This window comes from Sceloporus occidentalis, unplaced genomic scaffold (assembly GCF_023333645.1).
Source record: "Sceloporus occidentalis isolate IW3139 unplaced genomic scaffold, rSceOcc1.0.p SCAF_9, whole genome shotgun sequence".
NCBI lineage: Eukaryota > Metazoa > Chordata > Lepidosauria > Squamata > Phrynosomatidae > Sceloporus > Sceloporus occidentalis.
This window is the reverse complement of record NW_028316989.1, coordinates 39,859,392-39,885,940: the sequence shown is the minus strand read 5'-3', so window position 1 is coordinate 39,885,940 and position 26,549 is coordinate 39,859,392. Positions and strand designations below refer to the sequence as shown.

Here is a 26,549-nt window from a genome sequence, read left to right as displayed (position 1 = left end):
TAGCCATCGTAGCCAGTGTGGAAGCTGCAATTTCATAGTATCTGGAGGACCACATCTTTCCCATTGCTACAATAAAGCCGCCCTTTACCTTGCAAATCAAGGACTAACAGTTCTCCTCGAGTATATTCATAGGTCCAGTGGCTGAAGGCTAACATGACCTCTTCTAACATGTTGGTTGGAATTATTTCATCTCCATTGTTGTTGTTATACTTTCTGAACTCTCCTGTCATGCACTCCTCAACCGCAAACCATTGCCCAGCTGAATGGCAATATAAGAGGAAGACTTCTAAGAACCTTATGAGAGAACACATTAGAACAACATGAGGGATAAGCAATTTACCCATAGAAGATACCATCCACAAAAAACAATTTAAATTTGTTTGTGTATTTTTAGACAATTTATTCTACAGTTTTACTGTTTGGGGAAATTTAGTCTGATATGTAAAATATCACATCTTAAAGTGAACCCCTACTCCAAAGGGCTGAGCACTGGTAAACACTGGTGCCAAAGGTCTCTTCAAATGAACCTCAAGTTTCTTAAGAACTTCTTCCATGCAGAGTGACAAATCACTCCCACACAACGTGAACCATACCCATGCAGTTCCAACACACACATAAATGTCAGCAGCCATAAGGAAAAGCAGCAATGAGAAGCACTTCTTCCCAAATCTGGGTAAGAGAAGGTAGCATAAAAAGGCCTGCTGAAGCATCCACTGCTGGATATATGCAGGTCTGATCCTACACTGTTATGGCCCAGGACTTTAAAGATTTCATAATGTTTACCTTGGAGAGTATGGGATAGATTTGGGCTTCATCTGATTGAAGGCAAATGTGAGCTTTTGTGCAGCCCTCTGCTGCTGAATTTCCTATTGAAGAAGTGGAAACAAAAGGTTTTGCAGTCAAGATAAATACCTGACAAGGAGAAGAGTGCCCATAACTTCATTAGAATCTTTATACAGCTAATTTTTTTGTTTCCCTATATAACATATATATAACAGTCTGTAAGTCAGATCACTATATAGCAGCAGCTGCTGCTATGCAGCATAAGAACATCCTTGTACCTGTTGGTTTGTAAAGAAAGAGAAGTAAGGCCTCTTGCAGTTTAGAAACTGGTTGCGATTATTGCAAGATGGCAGCTGTGTAGGATTCCATTCAATTGGCAAAATAAGCTTTTGTTACCATGACCAGTTTGGATGTCACAATTAGACAGGGTAACGCAGAAATCGAGCTTGCAAGGGTTGAGCTATGTTCTCTTAATGACTCCTACATGTGTGGAACACTTAAAAGTATGAATCTTTTAGTTCATAGTTTATTATGTCTGAACTATGGAATCTGGATTATATCTGATTGGTAAAGATACTGGTATTTGCAGACCAAGATGATATGAAGGGCCTCTGTTATCCATCCTGGGTCTATTAAAATACACTGGTCCCATGAAAATATATACACTAGGAGACTGTCACCAGAAAATAAACCAGTGAGAATGTAGAATTGTTAGAATAAGAATAAACGGTGAACCCAACGATAGATACATTTTGTTTTGCTGTGGCAATATTCTACTATGAAAAGAGTCTAAACATCTAGTGGATATTAGATGATTAATGCCCCACCCATCCCTTATTAGCAAAAATGTAACTTACTCTTAAACAGAGATGTAATACTGTGTCTTCTTTGTAAATGCTTGACCAAGTATTGACAACTTCAGGAAGAAAAGATTTGATGATATAAAGGTGCCCTGATTTTAGGATCTCATATTCTGACCAGGTACAGACCACCTTGAGGGCTCGACGCAAGCCTCCCCCCATCTCTTCCTTACTTAAGAACTCAATTTTGGCACAAAGACCTAACTGAGACCAGGAAGACATGCTGTTGTTCAAGATGTTGGGAGAGCTTTCTTCAAGACGATACACAGTGACTGGTTCACCTAAAATGTCACAACAGAAAAATAAAATGCATTTAAGACTAGGTGACACTGATTTTTTTATTAGTGAGTGCCTCATGAAACCATTTACTAAGGAAGAAATTTAACCACCCTTTTGAGTCGGACTGTTAACCTTTCAATACAACTGAGTGCTTTTTTTGCAGGCATAATGATCATCCATTCAAAACTTGATATTCTATAATTTTCTAACTGAACTTTTGCCATTTAATCTGCCCTGTAAAAATGGAGCGCATCTCCAAATTGTGGTTAAAATCTACAGTTGATTTTTCTGCCATAAGACCTAAATTTTCAATGCAAACACATTATTTTTTACTATTTTGACAGTATGATCGATATAAGTGAGCTTTCGGTAGAGTCACCATCATGATTGCCTCCCTTTAGAACTTTCAAGTGCCTTCCTTATCAAGTACTGTAGTAAACATATCCAGCGATAGCTGTGTTGGCCATGTAGCAATGTACAATAATATTCAAAATCCACAAAACATTGATACCTTTATTGGGACAATCCAAATGCACAAAATACATCTTGCAAGTTTTTGAAGCTACACTGACTTCTTCATCAGGCAAAGGTGTTACAAATCATAGCGGGCGGAAATCATGATGATATTAGTCACAAGCCTGCATTTTTTCAAAATGTAGTTGTTATAAGCTGAGGTGGTATGGAGGGACATTCATGCATTCCTCCTAGCCATGTGGGTACTCCAGGAAATAAAATGTTAAGTTTCATTAGCAAGACAAAAGATGCTCCCCTTGATATCCAGGTTGCCTCCGTCAACAACGGAGCCTATTTGCTTTGTTATCTTCTGTTATTTTTTTTAAAGTTAACACTATATTGTACTACATTCAGGGATAAATAATTTATGATCTACATTGCTGTAACTGCCCGGCTGTACGATTAGATAGGTAGATAGAGACAGACAGACATACAGCTATTCTTACCTCTTGGAGGCACAGGGGTGAATGGTATGCTCTGGGACAGCCTCATCAAATTATTTCTTTCAACAGCTACAAAGAAAAGATAGAAATTTGTTGTAGACAAAGAATGCTCCACATTTTGTTATGACTCACAACTTTTGGAAACTGACCTGAGTAGTAATAGGTGGTATCCATGATGGGCTTAAAAGGAGAAGCAATACCTTCAATGAAATTGAAACATATTATTATTATTATTATTATTATTATTATTATTATTATTCACAACCTCCATGTTTAAATCTATAAATATATAATAATAAAAACAAAATAGCACTTTAAATTCAGTTTGATTACATATTAACTGCTAGTTTCACAAGGAACTATTTTTTTCTGGAAGAACACAAGGAACAACTTATTATAGATGTTCTGCTGATATGATGCTCAAAACACTACAAAACACAGGCATCAATGAAATGACACATACTATATATACTCAACTATAAATTGATCTCATGTATAAGTCGAGGACTCAGTTTTTTGCGCTCCATTATTTGACTAAAATTTCTAGACTTTTACATGAGTATATACAGTAATTTGGCTTGTCCAAAATTTAGAAGCAAACATTAATATCCTCACAACACTGATTCTCACTATAGATTATTTTATCCATAGCTTACCATTCAATGTATCTTCCTCAGAAGACCTGTAAAAAACAGATATACCATAAAAACATTTTGTTTCTTGCACTTTTTATATTTTACTACTCTATTTCACAAAAACTTTCACACTTTAAGTGTGATGGTACTCTTAAGTTGACCAGCAAATACTATGGAACTACTAATATTGGAAGTCAAATATAAGCACGATGACTATTCGGTTTTTAAAAAATATTTAAATTGAATAAAAATGCAAAGAATAATAGAGAAATAACACAAACAACACAAATAATAATTACAGACTACTAGTTACATAGTTGTACTACCAACAACAGAAGTGACAACTAACAAAACCCAATTTAAAAAATTGGCTTCCAGCTATCTCTATTGCAGGTACAATTCATTATAAGTTCCACCCTTCTTTATTGTCCCCATTAATTATTGTTCAGCTATATGTGGAATTCATATTAATTAATAAAACCAACCATCATAAAATCACCATTATTATTACTTAAAAAGCCAATTAACAATTTCCAATCTTTCCAAAATCTTTTAATGAATTTTCTTTAATCAGAACTAAAAATTTATTTATCTCTACTAAATCCTTCAGTTTAGATAGCCACACTTCTTTTATAAGAATATTTACCATGACCATTAGTTCTGGTTCTTTTGCTTTGCTTTTAATACAAATTTGTACAAACGTCTTTTTCAAATACTAGAATTAATCATCTTTGTTTTAATAAAATGAACAAAATTAATAGCCATTTAAATCATCTCATGAATCTCCTGCCATTCTGAATCAGAAGCGGCTAAAGTTAGTTTGGGATCAGTTATCTTGCCCAGTATTTTAAGATCTACTTGTTAGAGTAGACAATATATATGCAAAGCAATCACTTTCCCTTTCTCGAGAAAACTGTCACATTCTCATATAAGTCACTTTTGCTATTTTTTTTCCAGAGTAGATAAAAATAAATGATTTTCTTAAAATCACATTTTAAAAATTGAAATCGATTTTTTAAATTAAATTTTTCAGGAAAATCAAACACTGAGCAAACACTGAGAAGGGAAGCTTAAAAAGCAGGGATGTAGCCAAGGGGGGGCGGGTCTTGGGGTCCAGACCCCCCCCTTCCATTAGAAAAATGAATGGTGCGTGCTGCTGCGCCGCCGCGCCCAAGCCCCATTATAATGGTGGCCCTTAGTCTGGACCCCCCCTTCCTAAAACCCTGGCTACGTCCCTGTAAAAAGGGAAGCTAGATGGCAGTGTGTGGGGGAGGCAGAGCCAGGAGAAGAGCCAAGATGCCAACTAAGCAAAGAGAGAAAAACAAGAAGGAAGGAGGCTGGAGAGGGAAAGGTGGACGGAGTGAGTGAAGCTAGATCCAACAGCTGGAAGGAAGGAAAGACGGGTAGTGAGAGTGTGAAGGTCTGGTTGAGGGGAAAGGGAGCAAGGTCAAGTGAGAATAAATAGTAGCATTTGAAATGTTTGGTTTAATGGATTCAATGGCTTTACCCTAGTTGACACTAACAATAGGATTGAGACTTCTAACATCTTCAGTACTGACAGAGATGTTACTTACATTTGATTGCTATATGAAGGTAACCAATCCTACAAGGAAAAATAAAAGTATATGGTTTACTACGCAGTACATAGCTTAACTGAAAGACACTTTTTTCAAAGCAAGAAGTCTGTTAAGGATTTTAAAAGTAATAGGCTTTTTAACATTCATCTCTGTTGATGAAAGAAAGAAAGAAAGAAATCATCCAATTTGCTCACCCAGAGTTGCTGGGTGAAGAGTCCAGCTGATTCTTTCAATATATAGCTGTACCTCAGAATGAGTGTGACTGCCAACATCTCATTCTGTTAGTATTCAAAAGGATGCAATAAAGGTGCAAACAGATCCATATAGATGAAGGCATGATTCTCTTCTTGAAGATTTGTGACAATCTGTACTTGCTTTGACCTACATCCTTCTATTAAGTATGGCAAGGACACATATGTCCAGCATGTTTTTAAAGGAATTTCAATAGCTGCCACTTTGAAAATCATCACCAGAGCTGACCATAGTTTGCAAGGAACCATAGTGGGTACTGAAATATGTCTTGTATGTCTTTCTTTGAACTACTACTGTGATTAAATTTCATAGGCCATTAAACACTCAAAAGAAGCAATGGAAGAATTAGCACCAAGTTTTACTCACTGTGAGTAAGGCTGCCTTGGAATCTATTTGATGAGATTCTTCAGCTGAAGTTCTTCTGCTCTTACTGTGTGCTAAAATAGAATTATATCAGTTACATTTATGTCATACAACTCCTTCAATGATTTTTTTTAAAATGTACATGGCTCTTCTCTCCATTTTATTCTCCCAACAAATCTGTGAGACAGGTGAAGCTAAAAAAAACCAATGACAGCCCCAAGTACACAGTGACTTTCACAGCTAAGTACAGATCTGAACTTGGATTTCCAAATTTTCAGGTTAATTCAACAGTCTGGTTCTCATTAGGGCTACCAAAGAATTAAAACATGTTTAATAGGTTGTTCATCTACATTTTGACAGATTACTTTTAAATGACTGTTTAGATTACGAAGCTGCAATAAATATGTCATTAACAGACTAAATCAAAACTGAGATAATTGGACAATTTAATAAGTAAGGCTTTTGATACAAAAACATGTGACTAAGTTTAACATACAACATATATATTATAGACACAACCAAATTCCTTTGAAACTGAAGAAAGCTTCAACAGTTTTTCTTGTTTCAGCATGAGACTAATAGTCTACCATTTCAAAGAAAAAGGGGGGTGGGGTATCCATAATTTTGCCCCCAAAACATGAACCTCAAAACAAGAGACCATATTTACTATTTTGAATCTTTGATCTGATTCAAAGAAGTACTGTATATACTTAACTATAAATCAATACTAAATTGGCACTCAGAGAGTCATAGTATATGCCTCTTGCAACCTGTCTACCCCTGAGATTAAATTTGGTCCATGAGAGAAGGTTTGCCTTGTCTTGCTTTAGAATGGGCTCTCATGCATTGCGAATTCATCACAGGCAGAACCTCAAGTGCTTGTGTAAGCCCATAAAATTCATTTTCTCTGGCAAAGTCAAATGGACTATAGAGTTAGTAAAATGTGGGGTGGACTATCAGAGGCAGCCTCACAAAGCTCCCACACCATACAGTCTTATTGTGGCTAGAGCAGAGCTTGAGTGTCTGTTGCCACCTATAAAACAATTTGATTGGCTTGGAGAATGGGGAGCCCCTCTAGAAGAGGCGCTACTCCAGGGATTGGTTGATTGGTTCTGTGACAGATCCTCTCAACATCTGGATGGTGTCCCCAAGACAGGTAATGGAGCAATCCGCTTTACAGATGTGTACACCCTGAAAGGGAACTTTTGACCCCATTCCCCGAAGAGCTAAACAAAGCCCTCTCACTGCTTCCTATTGAACTAAATCAATTCCACTGTTTAAGTCAACTGTGAGTTACCTCCCAGGACCCCAACATTTTGGGTAACACTGGTCCCAAGCTTTAGTTGCTAGACAAAATTGCTAGACTTTAGTTGCTTTCAAAGCCTATGAATACAAATCTTAACCAAGAATAATTTATTTTATGAACTGCTTTGTGTTAATAAGGGACACGGTGGCTCAAGTGGTTAAGATGCTGACTCTTAACTGTTGATTACAAGATTGACAGGTTGGCAGTTCAAGGCCCAGGTGCCACATGGTGGAGTGAGCTCCCATCACTAATCCCAGCTTCTGCCAACCTAGCAGTTTGAAAGCATGCAAATGCAAATAGATAAATAGGTATCACTTCAGTAAACTGCTGGCCACATGGTCACAGAGTGGTCTCTGACAAGGCTGGCTCTTCGGCTTAGTAACGGAGATGACTACTGCCCTCTACAGTCGGACACGACTTGACAACCCTGTCAACGGGGAATACCTTTACCTTTGTGTTAATACCACATTATAGAATTCAGAGGCTAAAAACAAAAGTGTTTATGATACTTACTTTGCTCTGAGCGTGCTGCTAGTGAACTTGCACAATCACCAGTAAAGCTACCATGTGAACTAATAGGCCTCAGGTTGCCTTCTGTATTACTACTGCCCTATGTATTAAAGAGATAGACATATTATTCATCATTATTCCACTAAAACATGTGCTTTGTGTTACCAATGTGTTACATAATATTTTAAAAGGGAAACGGCTGATATCCTTGCTTTTAGAAGTGGCATGAAACATTAGTCTATGATATTTCATGCAATGAAGAAGAACTGGATTAAAACAACTCTAAATTTTACCTGATCCTTAGTTGTTTCCATGCTTTCCAAAATTGCTTTTCTGAAGTCTTCTTGTTGTACCTAGACAGAGATAAAAATAAGTGGCTTTTAGTAGAATTATACCACTTATTTATAGCTCAGAAATTGTTTGTGATTCCAGTGATATCAAGCTGAAATACTTTAAAAAGACTTTTGCAAGATTGTAGTCCTAGAATCATAGAATCTTAAAGCTGGAAAAAGCCTCAAGGGCCATCCAATCCAATCCCCAGCCATGCAGGAATATACAATCAAAGCACTTCTGACCATCCAGTCTGTTTAAAAACTTCCAAAGGAGACTCTACTGCTCTCTGAGGCATCACATTCCACTGTCAAACAGCTTTTATCATCAGGAAGATATTCCACAAAATATTAAAACAAAGTAAAAGGACCACAGTCAAAAAATTTGGCCACCTAGATCAGTGTTACTTCTTTCTGAATGGCAACTGCTTTCCAACCAACTGCTACCTGAACCTGAAGATGCAGACAGCTGAACTTCTATCCTTCTGCTTGCAAAACACGTGCTCTATTGTGTTATCACTCCTCTCAAAACTTTCAACAAATCTCTCAGCCTAGGACTTTCTGATTTACAGCCACACCACTAGGCTTACATACGAACTTGCTATTTAGTAAAGGACAATCAACATATATCTATTCGTAGTGTAGGACAGCTCCCATATTAGATTATCCTATAATTAAATATCCACAGTGATTACCCTCTTACCTTAATACTATCACTTTTTTCTTTATGTTTAACTACTGTTTCTTTATATCGTTGCAATTCCATGCTGTCTCTGTGACCTGTGGTACCACCATCACATAGAAAAATAAAAGCAGAGACACAAAGAAAAGTATCAAACAGATGTAAATTCTTATTAAAATGTTGCTGGAATCCAAAAGCACGTGGAATGGTATTTTAATGGTAAGTTAAAATTTAGGAACGATTGCTTTTCCTACATAAAAGTGTACACTTGTGTCATCACAATTATAGTGATAATCTAGGAAAATCTCTCTAAAACAAAACATGGATTTTGGTATTTTTGCTAAATGTGACTGAAGTAGAAAAAGAGCAGTTCACTATTGCAGATATTCTAAATCAGAACTTCATACTCAAAAGATAAGAAAAAATATTTATAGGCATATGAGATGTTCTCCGTCAACATATGAATACCATTCAGAATACACAGAGCTTCTCTAAAATCCAGAATGTCAATGAAGTGACAAATCGGTATTGTGTTGATATGCCCTTGCTCCACCTGCTGTTCATACACAGGATTTGATATTTACAAAGCACACATGCACAGAGGCTAAGGCATGTTCACCTGAATAATGAGTTCTATATGTTGTTTTACAGATCATATGGTTCAGGTTAATGCACATGGGATTTTCATATCTATGCAAATGACAAAATGACAGTTAGCATGCTAAGTTACTGAGCTCTTCCCCCTTTCAACTAATTATAAACGTGTCCACAAGGCACCTGTCCTCTATCCAAGGAATTCATTGGCACCAGGACTTGGCAGGTGTGAATTTCTACATCCACGCAAAACACATCAGAATGGCAACACTGTCATCCTTCCTCTCTTGTAGAGAGGCGAATGGTACATCACTCTGGATGGATGTGTACCTCCACATTTTGGTTCGTCCATATCACAGATGCATTGCATACAGGTCCGAGTCCTACTGTTCAGCCTCAATACTCCTCCTTAAGTCGTTACAAAGGTCACGGCTGTAGTGGGTGCCTTTCTTTGACAGCAAGGGGTCATCTTGTAGCCATAGATTAACAACTGATTGGTGGTCACTTCTTCCAAGGAAGCCTTACTGCACCATGAGCAGACAATATTGACTCTCTTACCCCCTGTACACACTGGCCTTAAAGGCAGGGTTGGGCGGAGTTGGGGCGTAGCTTCTACAGGACGAGCCCCACGGTGCATGGCATCACGGCGCTCCTCTGGCACTGTGGATGCAGTTCCAAAGAAATGCCATACAGCTTTTTTCAGCTTTTTTTTTTTTTTGTGCCCTGGAAAGGCCAGATCGGGACTGCAGTGTGCAGTTGCCGCAGACCCAATCTGGCAAAAATGGTGGTGTCTGCAGGCCACCCCTTAGAGGCAGTCTGCACAGTCCCTTAGACAATGTAGGACTCTGTCTGAACACAGGCAGGTCCAAACTTCAACCTGTCGGATTCGTTTCATCAGGGATAATCTGAATTCTATAGCTCAAGCAGCCTTGCTCCCTGCAAGGAACTGGCAGTTTCAGGGGGCAGCCAGGGCTACCACAAAAATTCTAGTTAGAATGTATGTGGAACGCTCTGAAGAGGCTGTGCGCGGGCACAAGATAAGCATGTTGTATGAGTGCACAGAGACCATGAAGAAGAACTGTAATTTATTTTTGGTGTCATTCTTCAACTTGGAAGAGGAATGGTGATTCAGTTTGTCAGAGTAGCTTTCACTAGGCGTGTCACTTTCATCACAAACAAATCCATGGCCTCCAACTTCAACATAGCCTCCCACTTCAACACAGGGTTGAGAGGTGATGACATACAAAACAGAAGCAGAAGCAGGAAAATCACAGCAATGAATATAAACTTTTAGAAGCACACAGTTTAGCTTGTTATACTTACCCACAAATGCACCAAATTCAACAGTATTCTCTCCTTCACCAGGCTTCTGGACTATAACTTCATTATTCCTTGTGGCATGTTCTAAATGGTTTTTACAACTTGGCTGAGAAGGAGTGCTAACAAAAAGTTTAGCTGTTGCAGATGCTAGACGTGGCATACTGTTTAAAGAATTACCTGTCTTTTTATTTTTATTACAGCATTTTGATAAATCTGTACCCTGTACTCTTTGACGAAGTTCTGGGGGAGAAAGAGCTCTTGGAACTAAGGCACTGCCTGAGGAACCTGCCCCTGGAAAGTTGGATTCATCCCCCTTGGGGAGACCAATAATCTTATGTCCAGAATCTCTTTCATCTTGCATAGAAATGTTGCACAGCACAGCATTATTACTCTCAAGGCCTCCTTGGGGCAAAGAAGATCCAAACACATTGCCAATACTGTGCTTCCTCCACACGGAAGATCGTAGTGGATCGTCGTCAATGAGGTTCTGTGTCAAATGCTTTGAAATACTCAATTCCCGTGTAATTTCATTGTGAACCTTGCTAGCTTCTGAAGCCTTCTGTGCAGTCAATGTCTTTAAGGTATCCACAGTAAGAGCAGATAGGTCTTGTAAATGACCTATTTGGGTATCTAGAGACTGCAGTGAACGTTTGATATAGTTGACTCTGTCTCCAACCTCCTTAATTTGGATGCACATTTGCTCAACACTGGAGAGGAAGAAAAAAAGATAGCAAAATATGTCTTCATTGTAAGCTATAGATCTGTGAACTGTGTGCTGCAACAGGACTGCAAGTACATCATAAAAAATAATTAAGGTCTTGAGTACTAACGAAATCACAACAGGAAGTTACTAGAAGCCTAAAATGGCTCGGGATGTCCAAAAACATAGCAAAAATGTCCTCACAAAAACTTGCGAGAGTTTTAAAATCCCTGGAGGCCCTGGAGCTCACAAAAACAGCCCTTGGGGCTGTATGCTACCAGAGGCCTTCACATGCCCACCCCTGATGACATTAGGAGAAATCTACTAAAATGACTGAAGAAATTGAGATGGCTCATATATCAAGTTAATGCTATTTTACTTTTTTTTAAAAAAAAAAAACCCAACAACAAATATTTTATAACTTATGGCCTATCAAGCTGGATTTTTCCTTCCAGCATCTTACAGAGGCAAAGATAAGCAGAAAGAAAAGGTTGTTTATCACTCAGCCTAGAGTGAAGCAACAATCTATAACAGTGCTACTGTTGTAGTGAAGTGATGGTCCCTGGGTCAGTGCTGGTCTCTAAGCCACTAACTCATGGATCCCTAGAGACCTTTCAGGAAAGAAAGAAAGAAAGAATAACTGTAGCCAATATGGTGCCGGTCCCTGGCATACTGGAGAAGAAAAAACAATTGCTAGTTCCCCTCATCAGATAACCTGAAAAACAATGATCTACAATTTTCCAGCAATCTAGATAATCTTAACAGATAGATTTGTGGCACCTATAAATTTAGGTTTAGACAGCAAATTTTCTCGACTAAAGCACACCTAGTCAAATGTACAGATTGTCCTCAGTTGGCAGAAGACACATGCTGCATAAAGTAACCTACCGTTCAGAGGTTACTCTTATTCTCTCTTCACTCCCAGAATGGAATTTGTCATCTTTTTCATTGAAATACATCTCAACACATAACTCTTCAAAATCATGAAGTTTCTTTTGATCTTCTTCTGTTAGAAATAATTCTGGAAAATGAGACAAAATCTGCTTTAGAAACCTGTCAGTCATCTGGCACACAGAAGAAAAAAGGGTGAGGGTAATGGTATGAAGACATGTGTGATCATAAAAGTGAATGGCACCAGTTAAGCCCACATTAAAAAGAAAGCAGAATCCTACACAGGCATTTTTAAAATGAAATATCACTCTTAATTTGTTACGTTATAGGGTTATGAACAGCAGAAAGACATTTTTATAAAGCTCTAAACATAATCTGACTCCTCATACAACAATCACTGTATTTTATATAATAGAAAGAATGGACTACACTGATTTTTTTTTACAAGTTCTTACTTGGCCCATCTGATGTTCTGTCTTTTTTTCTTTGCTTGCATATACAACAGAACAGGGATGCCATATGACTCAGAATAATCAGAGGTGGAGGGAGGATAGGCTTCTCATGATAAGCCATAACAAAATGATAACGCTGGTACTTCCACACAATGTTGGAAATAGCTTTCACTTGTAAATATACATTGCTGAAAAAGAAGAAAGAGGTTAAGGTATGAAAAATGATCTTAAAACCTACTAACAGTCATTTTGTATTTTCATCTATACAATACTGGAAAATGTCACAGAAAATGTAGCATCAGTGGAACATCTTCACATTTCACATGAAACTACAAGCATCTATTTATGAATCAAACTACCACATGAAATGTATACGTACTTGAAAAAGGCAATGAGAAGATTGACCATGATTATGTACTGTACAAAAAGGTAGACGGCTTGAAGAAATGGTGTCAGCCAGGATCCTGTCACACAAAGTGGTTTCGCTTCAGAATTATTTGCACATGCTTAGTGAATAAAAATTAAAACGCTATTAGATATTTACAGCTTTCTTGAAGACACAAACAAGAAACAATGAAAATACTACTTCACATATGTTGTTTCACAGTGTTACCTGAACGCAGCATTTTGGGATACATTTGAGAAGTTTGTTTAATTAAAGTATTGTGATGTGAGACTTCCTATCTATCCTTCAGGTTACCTTTTACCTCTTCCTTACTATTAGAAGGCGCCTGGTCAATGACACATTCCCAACATCCACCCCTTATAAACGTTCCCTAAATGTATAAGGGCTAGGGTCCCAAGTGTCTTCCTCTTATAATTTTAGTCTCTTCGGTAGAGTGTTTTTATGTGCCGATATGGTTTAGAATTCACACAGCCAGAGGCTTCTATTGTAACAAATAAACACTGACTTTATTGACTAACATTTAGCAAGAATTTAATTTAAGTATAATAGTTCCAAGGTGTATGGTTATATAAATAATACAGGTGAAGGCATTTTACAGTTTCCTCTTTACAATCTCCAATACACTTTTCTCTCCTGCTCAGTATCTTTCTCTCAACTCAATTCCCTTCACCTCCTTTCAACTCCTTTAAACTCTCTTAACCTTCCCCTCATTTGACACTCTGCACTGCACTGAACTCTCCTGAACAGAACTCCATTGGATCGACTTCCCAATCACTCAGTCCTCCTTTTTATATCTACTCCTTCCCTGGCATCCTCTCCATCACAGTCAGCTCAATTGACTGTCAGGAAACCAAGTTTGCCCAGTGACTCCGTCACAAGTATTTATATGCCTTCAGAGCAAATGTGCCCAAGGCACAATGGCTGCAATCCAACATCCCTTGGTACAGTGTAAACATACGCATGTAGTTCTATGATACACTGAGCTATAAACCTTCCCACAACTTACAGAAAAGTCCCTGCAGCCACCTTGCATAGCAAATCTGTGCTTCATGGCAAGCAGAGAAGTGTCTGGTTATGGCCACACAGGGAGCTTCAGATATTTTTCAGTAAGCTGGAGGGGACTCTAAGTACTGTAGAAGGAGACAGGGAATACCAACCCCCAAGCAACTGCAAAAGAACAGCCACATGTGTAAGGGAAATCTGTGTGTGTGTGTGTCCCTAAATATCATAAAGGCACCAAATCTCATTTGATCTTTGAAGCTTAGCAGGGTCAGCTTTGGTTAGTACTTGGATGGGAGAACACCAATCATAGAATCCTAGAATCACAGAATTGTAGAGGTGAAAGAGACTACAACGGCCATCCAGTCCAATCCTCTACCAATGAATACCAGGAGCTGTAGGCTATATTTTAGAAGAAGGAACTGACAAAACCACCTGAGTATTCCTTGCCTAATAAGAAAAGCCTATGAAATGCATGGGGTCACTATACATTGACAGGCAACTTGAAGGAACGTATACAAACATACATCCCTAACAGAATGCTGACCATTAAAACAATGCAACACTTTTTTTAAAATGATTTTTAAAAAAAAAAAAAGTTTTGTAACAGATTTTAAAAATGTTCAAACATTTCATTTATATTACTTTTTTAAAAAAATAATCACATGATTTCAAAGAGTATCTGAATGTAATACATATATTAAAGTCTACCAAGATAATCTCTTTTCAAAAGTGAATCTATGACTATCAAACAACAAATTAAGATCTAGTTTCTACATAAGAGAAGGAGCAGAAAGAGGGGAAATCCTACCATCAATTTCATAGGCATAAACTTCACCAAAGATCATCCAGTAGGGCTGAAACACTATATCTTTTGCTAGAATCCAGGATGGCTCTTCATTCGGATAAAGTATTGCCTTCCTGGGGACTCCAAAACTGAGCAGAACAAGTGCCATAATCACTACAATGTAAAACATGTTGGCAACCTGTTAAAAAAAGAATTTAGAGTAAAGGAAAATGAAAGAATCCATTACAGTTCAGGAGAGCACTTTATCCCAACACTTTACTCACTTTCTTGGTTTCTTTCAAACCACACATGAAGCTTTTTGACATTTAATCTTTCAAATCACTCAATTGACATCTTGTTCAATATTTACAAGACAGTAAGCTGGATTTAAGATCCTGTAACCTTTTGTTAACAACCTCTTCCATAAGATCTAAGAACTCAGAGGGAAGTTCAAACCAAACACTGGGATGCTCTATGCCCAGAAAAAGAACATACAGTGTGCCCGCGACATATGGTTTCAGCATACACATATGCTGAAAGCAGCGCCGGAAGGAACAATGGCGCGCCCTGCCGCACCACCGCAAGCATGAGCCTCATTACTTGTAAATGGGGCTCAAGCATACATCCAATTTCTTTTACACGGGGGGAGGGGGGGCTGTAGCCAGCAACCAGAGGTCAAAAATGGCTTTGTTGCTATTTCTGGATGCACTTAAAGCATGTTTGAATTCAAAATACAATTAATACAAGTCTGAGTTAAAAAAATTTAAAGACAATAAAAACACACCAATTTATTTGTATTTTAAAAAACCTTACCATTTTCCCAATCATCATGACGTAAGGTCCAGCATGTTGGTTTACAGCCAGAAAATCCAGTAATCTCACATACCAAAAGATTATATTCAGACAGTACGTTAGTCTTCCAGCAACAAAAACATAATTTACTTCATACGTATTTTCATTGAAATTCCCTTTTGCTCCAAATCTTAATATAAAACCAATGAAGAAGATGATAATGGCTATTGTATCACTGACGTTGAAGTAATCACAGAACCACACTTTAATCTTCTGACTAATCTTCCCAGCCTCTGACATAAAGATCTGTTTTAAAAATAATAAGAAATTGAGCACAATTGGCTTTGTCTTACATCATTAAGAGCCAGATCACATGTAGTTATATATGAACTGAAGCAATCCATGCAAAAAAGATAGTGAAGCCACAATCTGACATTCTTCCACAAAGTAGTTACAGGTGACATTGGTTTGCACTCATTACAGTCTGAATCAGTAAACACATAACATAAAATCATTGTTAAGGCTAGCAAGGCTAGAGAGGAATTTAATCCAGGAACAAGGTGATGCAAATGTCCCTATAGCAGACTCTGATTGATAAACTATCATTTAAAAGCAACCATTGATACTTCAATATCCTTCTGTAACTAAGAAAAGCATCTGTATCACTTCTCAACAACAAAAAATCAACAAAACAAAAACCAAATCATCAACATCATTTGAACAGGTCCACAGAAGTTGCAAAATTGGAGAAATGTAGACACTAGTCCTCACCCTATGCTTCATATTGGAATAAGTCTCATCCACTAAGTCTAATGCTGTGTTTGGCAACTATGGCTGGCCTCCCCTTAGTGGTATATACAAGTGTCAATGATATGCCTGCATTTGTCTCTTTTTGGTCAATACAAACGTTGCTACTCCCCTCCACAGCACCCCTAGACCTACCACTGAGTCAACTGGAGGCCCAGTGTTAACCGTTCCATACCTGGTGGAAGGGGGCAAAGGATCAGAGAAGTTTCTGACTATATCTCCATCGCCTGACCTGAAATGATTATATCATCCACTGTGACTTCAGTAGGACCTCAATGGAGGATGCAATATATTTCACATCTGCAGGAACATACACATATTCTTCTCCAATTCCCCACCACGTTTATAAGGCGTGGAATGGTTTGGGATGGCTGCAAGGACTCCATGGGAGTTTCAAGGATTGATGAATCACCAACTGTAATGTAGTACGTACAGTATGCTGGACCATACAGGATTGAGGTCTATATGTGAGGGATAAACAGAGGCTCAATGGCCATCTGTTGGAGGTGCTTTGATTGGGAGTTCCTGCATGGCAGTGGGTTGGACTGGATGGCCCTTGTGGTCTTTTCCACTCTATGATTCTATTAATCCATGGTAATTCTGTTATATATCAACACAACTTTTGATATCTATTCTGTTAGGATTCAGTGACTACACTACAGTTTAGACACACACATAGTAACAATGCAAATGTACATGATGTGGCATGTTTAATACTAGCTATGAATGGCTATGCTTCATAACAGGTAAAAATAAAGCACAAGGTGGAATCAGTGCATGCTTTCCTACATAGCTCACTGGATATACACAGTTCTCTTTTGGACCAGAAAAATGCTGATGCTTCTATGTACATAAACAGCATACATGAACAAATTGCACGCCTGATTCCTATACTGTATAGCAATTATCACTAGTGTGGTTTCAGCCCTTGCATACTGCATTTTAGAAGCACATTCCTTATCCAGAAATTATTTTTAAAAATCTCATGATACATATCAGTAAATTAAACAGTGCAAATGCTACAAATGCCAACCTACCTCACGGATTTTTTCAATAGCTAATGTGAAAATATATGAAATGACAATCCATTCTTGAACTGAAGGTAGCTCTTCCATCTTCACAAGAACCACAAAGGTGTAAAGCATAAGAAATCCTAAGTAGGCCAACTAGAAAAACAACATGTACATAAAGGTTATGTACAAAAATTCCATGAAAAAGTAGATTCACAAAAGCAAAAGCAAAAGCAAAAGCAACTCACTGTGTTAAACCAGAACTTCACTATTGGTGCATGATAGAAGGCATAAAACTTTCGTGTTATGGGTAGCTTCTTGGGTTTTATTACAGTCTCCATATCATGTTTCCCTTCAGTACTGTCCATGATCCGTACTTCTTTAAACACTTCCTAACATAAAAAATACATTATAAAACTATGTATGAAGGCTATAATTAGGTTTTTTTCTGATAAAAATATTGAATGGGACTGAGACTTAGTCATCCTTAAAGAAGGCCCCCTGAAGTCAAAGGACTTTAAGGCAGTCATGACTAACTATCTCACTGATTTCAGTGGGTGCTTTGAAAGGATGACTCAATCTGCATCCAATCAACTGTGTGTGAGCGTACACATGTGCATGGAGTTACCATTGGTATCTCTTCTGCTATGTTCTGGAAGTTGTTTTCACTGTCTTCCATTGTCATCTGATGTGCATCTTGAGACTGAGGAATATGGGACATTTCCGCCTTCGTCTTGTATTCCAGCATTAGTATGGTAGGGGGAAGCAAGATGCTCAGTATCACCTGTAAGATTTATTGATTGTGTTATATAAAAATAAATCCCAATTTAGAGGTATAATTAAAGAAACTAAGAAAACCACCCAGCACACAGAAGCCTCTGCACCTTGCCTTACAGCAAACTCTGTCAGGTAGCAAGTAAAATATGTAGAAGTACATTTCTAAAAATGTACAAACATGCACAGGATGCCTCATACTACTCTTGAGGAGAAAATATCTGTAGTACCCATTATTTTAATTTGTGCTTGCTGCCTTCTGCAGCCAATGTACAAAGTTAACTAAATTAGTCATCCTACTTCCATTAAATATATATACATACATTTAAATTCAGGAGCACACCCATCTTCATTTAGGAAAATGGGTTTACTTAGTAGACTAGCAAAGGCAAATGAGAGGTGACAAACTGGAACATAAAACAGACAACAGTACATTCTGTTTTCAAATGATGTGTTAGGTTGTCCTTGTAACAACTCTGCACTTTTAGAGAATTTTAATATAGTATGACATGGTGGAGTAAATTTTCAGTATGACACATAGAGAGAAATGCAACTCTGCTACTGTTAATCCAGACTATACCGGTTTCCTTGATATTACACCATTCTGAAAACTTACACCCCATTCATATCCTAGTGATTTCTCCAAATTCATTTGGCCCTCTCATTTGCTCATCTTAGGCTTTGAAAATATTAACATAAACAATTTCTACACCACATTTTACTTTACTACCTGTAGAAAGCTTAATGGCATTTAAAATTTTACAAAGGGGTTTCAGTCTGTTAATGTTTCACCACTAAATTTTTAGTAGTATATTAGTTCTCATGATGATCTAAATATCCATCTCTGGTTAAGAGCTACTTGCCTGATTTCTGCCTTCTACCTTTCTGTACCTTTTTTAAAAAAATAAAGCATCAAAAGAAGAGTTATTGTTCATTCAAGTATCACCTACAGCTTTGATTTTATGTAAGCCTAAATAAAGAATACACTGAGGATTCAATGTGTTTCCCCTTTCATTTAAGCATTATTACAGTGATAATAAAAGTGATTGATTTCACTAAACATGAATATACGAAAACAAGTTACCTTGTACCATGAATTCTTCCTCATGTTCAATCTTCCCATCCACATATCAGACAACAACATTTGTGTGCAAGTATGAGCTACAAAAGGGCGAAGACGTGAAGATACTGCTAGTTTAAGGCAGGTGGCATTACTCCAGTTTTTTAGCTCATATGTTAGCAACTTCATAGCCATAGTTTCATCTTGCCGAAATGACTGCTCTAGTAGTTCAACTGCCAGCTGTCCAAATTCACTGGAGGTGGAGGAGAAAGATCACAAAATATACCCATGTTGAAGATGTGCATACACAACAAGTTATTTGAGTGAACTCACACAAATTGGGTTAACTTGTGCCTGTACAGTGAACCATTCAGAACATTCTAGAGCATTACATACGTTTTTGGGTAGTCACCCTGCCCACCTCCAACGCCTCTATATAAGGGCTTCCCACTAAAACGGTCAGCTCCACTGGATGCTGATGCAACAATCGAAAGGAGAGGCAGCACACAATGAGAGTGGGCAAGATTGTGAAAATTCACAGACGACGATTCAAACAGCTACAATTACAGGTATCGCAATAACCCTCCTACTTTGTGATCTCTGCGACTCACACCAATGGGAGATCAGCAAGCTACAAAAGTACAAGATGGGAGTGGCATTGCAAACAAATCAGAAATTTACTGAACACTGAAATCAATGCAACACACCAAAAGTAAGCAAAATGCCTCATCCCACTGCTAAGTAATATCAATACTGAACAAATTTCAAAAAAACAGAACCTAAAACATCAATACACAGTAAGAATCAAAGTGGAGAAAGTAGAATTACCCCAAAATGATAATAATACAATCAAGTAATGGCAGAAAACAGTACAGATCTCCTGAATGCAGTGTCAGCTCAAGTCCGCTATGCAGTGAGAGATAAAAATCATTGGTCACAACCAGGTAGCTGCCCGACAAATATCCTCAAGTGGCACACCAGCCAGAAAGCTGAGGATGTGGCAACAGCCCATGGAAAATGGGCTCGAATTCAAGGCGGAGGGCCCTTTTAAGCCAGGCGAGATGGATGGGTGACACAACCCATTTTAAAAAGCACTACGATGAAACAGGCAGTCCCTTCTTCACCGAGCAGTAGCAGACTAAGACCCTCTGTGAAGTGAGAAAGGCCATAGTCCTGTCAATGCAGAAGGTCGGCAGTGGATCCTCCTCTCAAGTGCAGAAGTAAGATTTTCCATGGAAGCTAGGAGAACAATATCCACCTCTATCCAACACAGGAAGAGTCAGGATACAAATTTATTATTATTATTATTATTATTATTATAGTTGACATGGAAAGCAGACACAATCTTAGGCAAAAAAGTGATGTCAGGTCTCAAGATGGCACCATCAGGGTGAAAGTTCAGGTATGGATGATCCAGATGGAGAGCACAGAACTTGCCAGCCTATCTGGCAGACACAGTTGTGATCAGGAAGATCTTCCAGGACAGCCACAGGATCAAATAGCTTCCTGTAAAGCTGAGCCAAATCAAGATCCAGGTTCCATTGCAACACTGGATCCTATACCAGCAGATGGCATGGAGGGAGGGCTCTTCTTCAGGCTAGGCCTGATGGGAGTTGGGCCTACCTTTTCACTCTCCCCTAGGCCAGATGATAACAGCATGGAGGGAGGGCTCTTCTTCTTCAAGCTAGCCTTCTTGTTCTTGTTCTGGAATACAGATTTGAAAGCTGTGAGAGCTTTCCACACCACTAACACTTGGAGAGAGTTGATATGTTTGGTCGATTCTGTGGCAGACCACATTCCTTTCATCATCAGCCCCTCTGAGTTGGTTTCCCACCTCTCATAGAAGCATCCAAAGTAACCTGCAGAGTGGGGATGAGGCAGAAGAAAAGGCATGCCCACATAGATGTTGATGGACAGGAGCCACCAATCAAGAGACTTGTGTACAGAATTTCCAAGCAACCCTGTGTTGAACCTATGTGAAAGGATGTGGTGGTGGGAGGTGTGGATTGAAGGACATCAGAGGAAAGATATTTCCAGAATTCGATGGCATAGCCTCTGGCCGTGATATCAAGGATCCACACATTTGAGGTAATGGAGGCTTAAGCCGAGTGGAATTTCACGAGCCTGTTGTGAAAGGGTGATACAGAAGTGACAAGCATTGATGGACAGTGGTGGCAAGGCAATCATCCTGGTAGAAGTCAAAGGCTCTGAGATTTCTTGGGAGTGACTGGACTTGAATTTGGGGGCAGAAACGGAAGACTTCTGCACAGCTTTGGAAGACAGTGGAGAGGCATGGCAATACTAGCCCAAGAGGCAGTGTAGGTACACTTGGAGGTGAAGTCATATCTGTACCACGTGTACTTGGACTTTGAAGTAGGCTGAACCGGGGGTTGAACCCATACTTTTTGACAGTACAACACATTTTCTGCGTCTGCTCTTTCTTGTCAGTGTCAACACGTCCACCATCACTGAAGGACAAGTCTTCAATAACCAAACACACCTGATCAAAGCGACCTGATGACCTCCACCAGGCATGTTTTTGAAGTGTTCCAGATCCAAACAAAGCTTTACGTCCACAGTCAGTACCATGAGAGGAAGTCATAATGTGTTGCCCAGCCAGTTTGTGCCTCAAATTGTAGCAGAAAACACTGCTCTATGGTCTTCATATCTGAGTTTGATCTCCCCTCCTCAAAAAACACTTCTCCCAAACAGAGGTAACGAAAGTACACAGTTACAAAGTAACTGCTGACATACAGATGAGGTAGATAGAGATCCTGCAGAAGAGGACAGCAGAAGAATGGAGTCCCTTGCCCATCTAGTCCAATTTTTTACCTTGTTTATCAGCTCATGTTTAGTGAAGATGTCAAGATGCCTGGGACTGGGCCGCACTGATGATAACTGAATTAGGCTTAGGGTATTATCCATGCCAAAGATTGTCTGAATCCTGAATTCTGTATAGAGCCTCTATCCTGCTGGAGCTAGAGGATCTAGAAGAGAGTCAACCAAGACTTGCTGATAACCTATAGAAGGTATGGAAGCATGTGCAATGTAGCTAGAAACACAGGATCATCAATCTGTATTTGGGACTGCATTACCATCAGGTTTAGAAACTTTGCCATCCACATCATTTGGTCTACAAAGTCTCAAAAATCATCAGTAGGAGAGGATGGATCTACTCCAACTAACTAAGCTTCAGAGGAGACTTTTGTGTTGGGATGGCAGCCAAGTCAGTCAGACCCAAACTCAGAAGATGACGTAACAGAGGTCAAAGGCAGGTGGACCCTGGTGTCAGCTGCAACTTCAGCCTGTTCATTAGTAGCTTGAGGGTTGCTGCTGAATAGCTTGCATAGGAATTGATATCTTACTGGGTCAAAAATACTCAAAAACATATAGAACATTGATTTCAAAATATTTTGATCAGTGACAGCTCCACCTTGCTTTTCTGATTTATTCTATGTGATTTCACCCCAAAAACAACCAATAAGAAACAAGAAGCTTAATTTTAAACAAAGATTATTTAGCTGCCAAACTGAACTCATGGCAACCCAAGCCACTTTAATCTCCTAAAGTAAAATGCAGGACATCAGTGTAATAAATGGAAAAAATAACTATTTGAAACCAGATTAAAACGTATAATTCTGCACTTCTCACAACTTGCAAATTTTATCCATGGCTTCTAGAATATTTAGTACGATAAAATATTTACTTGGAATACTGTTTCAGTTCCTCCGAGGTATCATCAACAAGGTCACTTTGTTTAGATTCATAGGCCATTGAACGATAGAGTTTGCAGGCTACTAAGGCTTTTGCCATAGACTCTTCACCATGCTGCCAGAAGAAGAGGGCCATTTTTTGCCTCTTCATTAGTACTGCCCACAGCAATAATTCATTAAGAGGATAAGGAAAGCGTCTTGTTTCTGGATCATCAATGTCTACTATGTCTTCTTTGGTTTTCTTCTTTTTTCCTTCATCTGCAGTAGTATCGGCCTTTTTTAAAAAAGAAAAAGAAAGGAAGGAAAATAGTACAATTTTTAAGGTTTTATGGCAGGAGCACAGCTTTATGTAAAGTGGACAGCTGTACTATAAAACAGTGTCCATAATCTAAAGAAGTGGTTCTCAGCCTTTGGTCCTCCATTTGTTTGGGACGTCAGATCCCAAAAGCCCAAGCCAAATTGGTTAACAGTCAGGAATGATGAAAGCTGAAATCCAAAACATCCGGAGGACCAAAGGTTCGGGAACCACTGTTCTGTCCCAGGGAGGCCAGAATGGCCCTCTACTCGTTGGCCTTCCGCCAGCAGACTAAGACCTACCTGTTCGGACAGGTATTTAAAACAGAAAGTTTTTAAAGCATGGGCTGGAATGTTGTATTGTTTTAAAATATTTTAACTTTTTTATCTTTTTAACTGTATTTAACATGTAATTTGTTTTAATACTGTAATAATTTAATTCTATTTTAATGTACCATTTTGTATGCTTTTAACTGTACTGTTTTTTAATGTTGTGAGCCGACCTGAGTCCAAGTTTTGGGGAAGGGGCGAGATATTATTTTTATCATCATTATCATCATCATCATATCAAACTATACAAACATAGGCAGGCAGACCCCCAAACAATTTTTTTAAAAAATTAAACCAATACATCTAAATGTGTTCAACAGATGTTGGTTTGATTAGCTGACTTCAATATTGTAAAGGCATTATATTGTAGCTAGTTAGCATTACACTTGGTATCCGCAGAGGTTTAGTTCCAGACCAGAACTTCCTGTAGATACCAAACTCCATGGATGCTCAAGTCCTATTAAATACAATGGCATTGTAAAATTGTGTCCCTGATATAAAATGGCCACATCAAGGTTTGCTTTTTGGAATTTATATATTTTAAAAATATTTTTAAGACATGGATGGCTGAATCCATGAATAAAGATTCTGTGGATGTGGAGGGCTGACTGTATATGTCAATGTTCTATTTATGTAGATTACACACCGAACTTTCAGCTACTGGGTGGTTAAAACATTTGGTCAAATCTGCAGAAACTGGACTGTTGTACCAGTAACAGAGAGAAGAAGCCAAATTCTGTTAAAGGAAAAAAATATAAACCCTTCTAATAAATAAGTTAAAAGGCTCTTGTAGATAACCAAGGTAAACATATCAGAGCGAGAGGGACAAAAAGATGAATGCATTTTTACCAAGAAAAAGGTTGATGCAATTTGACACCTTACTACAAAGAAATGTCTCATGAAAGCCAACAAAACAAAAATATCCCTTAAATCTTGCTCTATTAAGCAAGAGAAAAGCACTGCAATGTTCCATGGTCACCAAGAGAGAGCTTTCAGTTAGCTGGAGGAAGAAAATGCCAACTCTAAAAGTTGTCATTTCCTTTGCACATGTCAAAAGTTGCTGCTGCTGTCTGAACTGTCTCCATCACTTGTGCAACTCCAATTTCAATTACTGTATCTGCTCTTCAAAATGTTATTGGTTACAAGTAGTACACAATGCTATTTATATGCTTCTTGGTACACACCATGATCAAACCAAAAAAGGCAAGAATCTTGTTCTCTCTGTTTGATATCTATCTCCTCCAGCAGGCTACTATGTGCCTCATACCTTTGGTTTGTAAGGCTGTGCAGTTTTGATGAAGTGATTATGTCTCATTTTCTCTTTCTTATCCACCCTGTTTCCAAAAGGTTCATGGCTTTTACGCAGTTGAGGGGTGCTGCCCAAAGCATTTCGCCCAGAACGCTGAAAATTGAACATAAAGAAAATAAAATTGTAAATAAAGAAAATTTTAAAAAAAAAATACTACAGTGTATAATGCACATTTAAGCAGTGTCTACATTATGTGATATTATGATGTTTCCTAAATAGATTGCAAAACCTAACTGGTTTGTAAGTTACTAATAAGATAATAGTATACTAGCTATTCTAGCTGCTAATTAGGAGTCTTTGAAAAAAATTCAAATTCTTCAGCAAACTTCACATGCAATGCTACAATAATATAGGCCACTTTAAAAGATTATGTTTGCTGAGATAATGTAAACAAAGTGGGCACTTAAAAACACAATTCAGTCAAGTTAAGCATTTAACTCACCGAACAGTATTATTGTAATTGTACAGCAGAACAGTTAAAATGTCAATGTGGCCCTTAAAGTTGGAAAGAGAAATACTCTTCCAACTCCAGTTAGAATATGTACAGTAGGTGGTTTGAATTGATTAAATATGTCATTCCAAAGCAAACACATACCCGATTGCTCCCACTGAGACTGTTGTATATTACTCTGAAGCGTTTTCGTGTGTAAGTGCACCTGTAGGTTCCTCCCATCAAGTACTCAACAACAAGTCCCACATCAATTAAAGTAAGTTTATATCCTGGAGGAAGGTTTCCCTGCGAACAAGGTGACATTAGTTCAGAATACTTAAAAATGTTGCAGACTCTTTATAGCATATCATCATCCTCGACAAAGATAGTAATGGAAGAGCCATATCCCAATGATAAAGCACATGCACTTTGTGCGACTGGGTCTGTGTCCAAACCTTGATGTGTCTAGTTAAAAAGACTTCAAAGAGCAGTCCTTAGAAAGATATGTGGTTTAACACATAGAGCAACCACTGCTGGCTGGGCAACTGGGATCAATGATTCAGCTTTCCAAATTAGATATAATATCAAACCATTGTTTGCTTTGGCTAAACTATCTGTGGTAGCATGTACAGAGTTATGAACAACCACTTTTCCCTCCACACTTACACACTGTCTATTCTGGTCAAATTATTTCAAAAATTTACTTTTTTGGAAGCAAGATGTTTACATTGTCAATTCAAACAATACAGCAAATTATGTTTAGCAATAAGAAAAGCACAGAAAGCCAAGTATGGGATACAAAGAATGAGGCCATGAAAGTTCATTCTAAGATGGCAGGAGCAATCCACCATGAAGGGGTTTATCCCTATGTGCCAACCCAACTAGGCACAAGTCTGTGCTCTTTTCAGTTACTACTGTTATGACTTCTCCATCAGTTTCATTATCTAGCTCTGACTCAAATCCTATATCTCAACATAAACCTATCATGCTGCTTTTCCCTCTCTCTGTCACCCCCACCTTTTCAAAATATTTTATTAAGGCAACCAACCATCCAAACATACACTAGTTTTCAATATCTAAAAAAATACAACAAAAAAGTCATCTAACAGCAAACAAAACTTTTCACAAGGCTAAACACACACACACACACTAAACAGGATCAAAAAATTTTTTTGTTATGATCTTAAAGAATTTTTTAATAAAATAATGTACCATTGGTATTTAACCCCAAAAAGATTTCTAGGACGTATAAAGATTCCTCGAAGTTGTGTTGGAAATGTTACAAAACAGAAGAACTTTTCTTTGTATGTGGTGGGTTTGTGAAACAGCTAAAAACTATTGGACTCAAA

At 38.2% G+C, this 26,549-nt stretch overlaps 1 protein-coding gene across 1 annotated transcript in view; it reads right to left on the bottom strand.

The window, feature by feature from the left end:
- TRPM7 (transient receptor potential cation channel subfamily M member 7) overlaps positions 1–26,549 on the bottom strand; it is a 54,352-nt gene that overhangs the window by 4,722 nt on the left and 23,081 nt on the right. Inside the window, exons 14-37 of the mRNA XM_089539001.1 lie at positions 25,366–25,506; positions 24,729–24,863; positions 22,831–23,111; positions 19,149–19,377; positions 17,919–18,074; positions 17,539–17,682; positions 17,318–17,446; positions 15,495–15,779; positions 14,706–14,880; positions 12,869–12,995; positions 12,493–12,677; positions 12,035–12,167; positions 10,450–11,153; positions 8,554–8,630; positions 7,815–7,874; positions 7,525–7,621; positions 5,709–5,779; positions 5,088–5,116; positions 3,535–3,560; positions 3,028–3,078; positions 2,882–2,947; positions 1,641–1,924; positions 784–866; positions 89–294 (exon numbers count right to left, since the gene is read on the bottom strand). Of these exons, the coding sequence (XP_089395127.1) occupies positions 89–294; positions 784–866; positions 1,641–1,924; positions 2,882–2,947; positions 3,028–3,078; positions 3,535–3,560; positions 5,088–5,116; positions 5,709–5,779; positions 7,525–7,621; positions 7,815–7,874; positions 8,554–8,630; positions 10,450–11,153; positions 12,035–12,167; positions 12,493–12,677; positions 12,869–12,995; positions 14,706–14,880; positions 15,495–15,779; positions 17,318–17,446; positions 17,539–17,682; positions 17,919–18,074; positions 19,149–19,377; positions 22,831–23,111; positions 24,729–24,863; positions 25,366–25,506 (3,874 nt within the window). The remainder of the gene's footprint in view (positions 1–88; positions 295–783; positions 867–1,640; positions 1,925–2,881; positions 2,948–3,027; positions 3,079–3,534; positions 3,561–5,087; positions 5,117–5,708; positions 5,780–7,524; positions 7,622–7,814; positions 7,875–8,553; positions 8,631–10,449; positions 11,154–12,034; positions 12,168–12,492; positions 12,678–12,868; positions 12,996–14,705; positions 14,881–15,494; positions 15,780–17,317; positions 17,447–17,538; positions 17,683–17,918; positions 18,075–19,148; positions 19,378–22,830; positions 23,112–24,728; positions 24,864–25,365; positions 25,507–26,549) is intronic.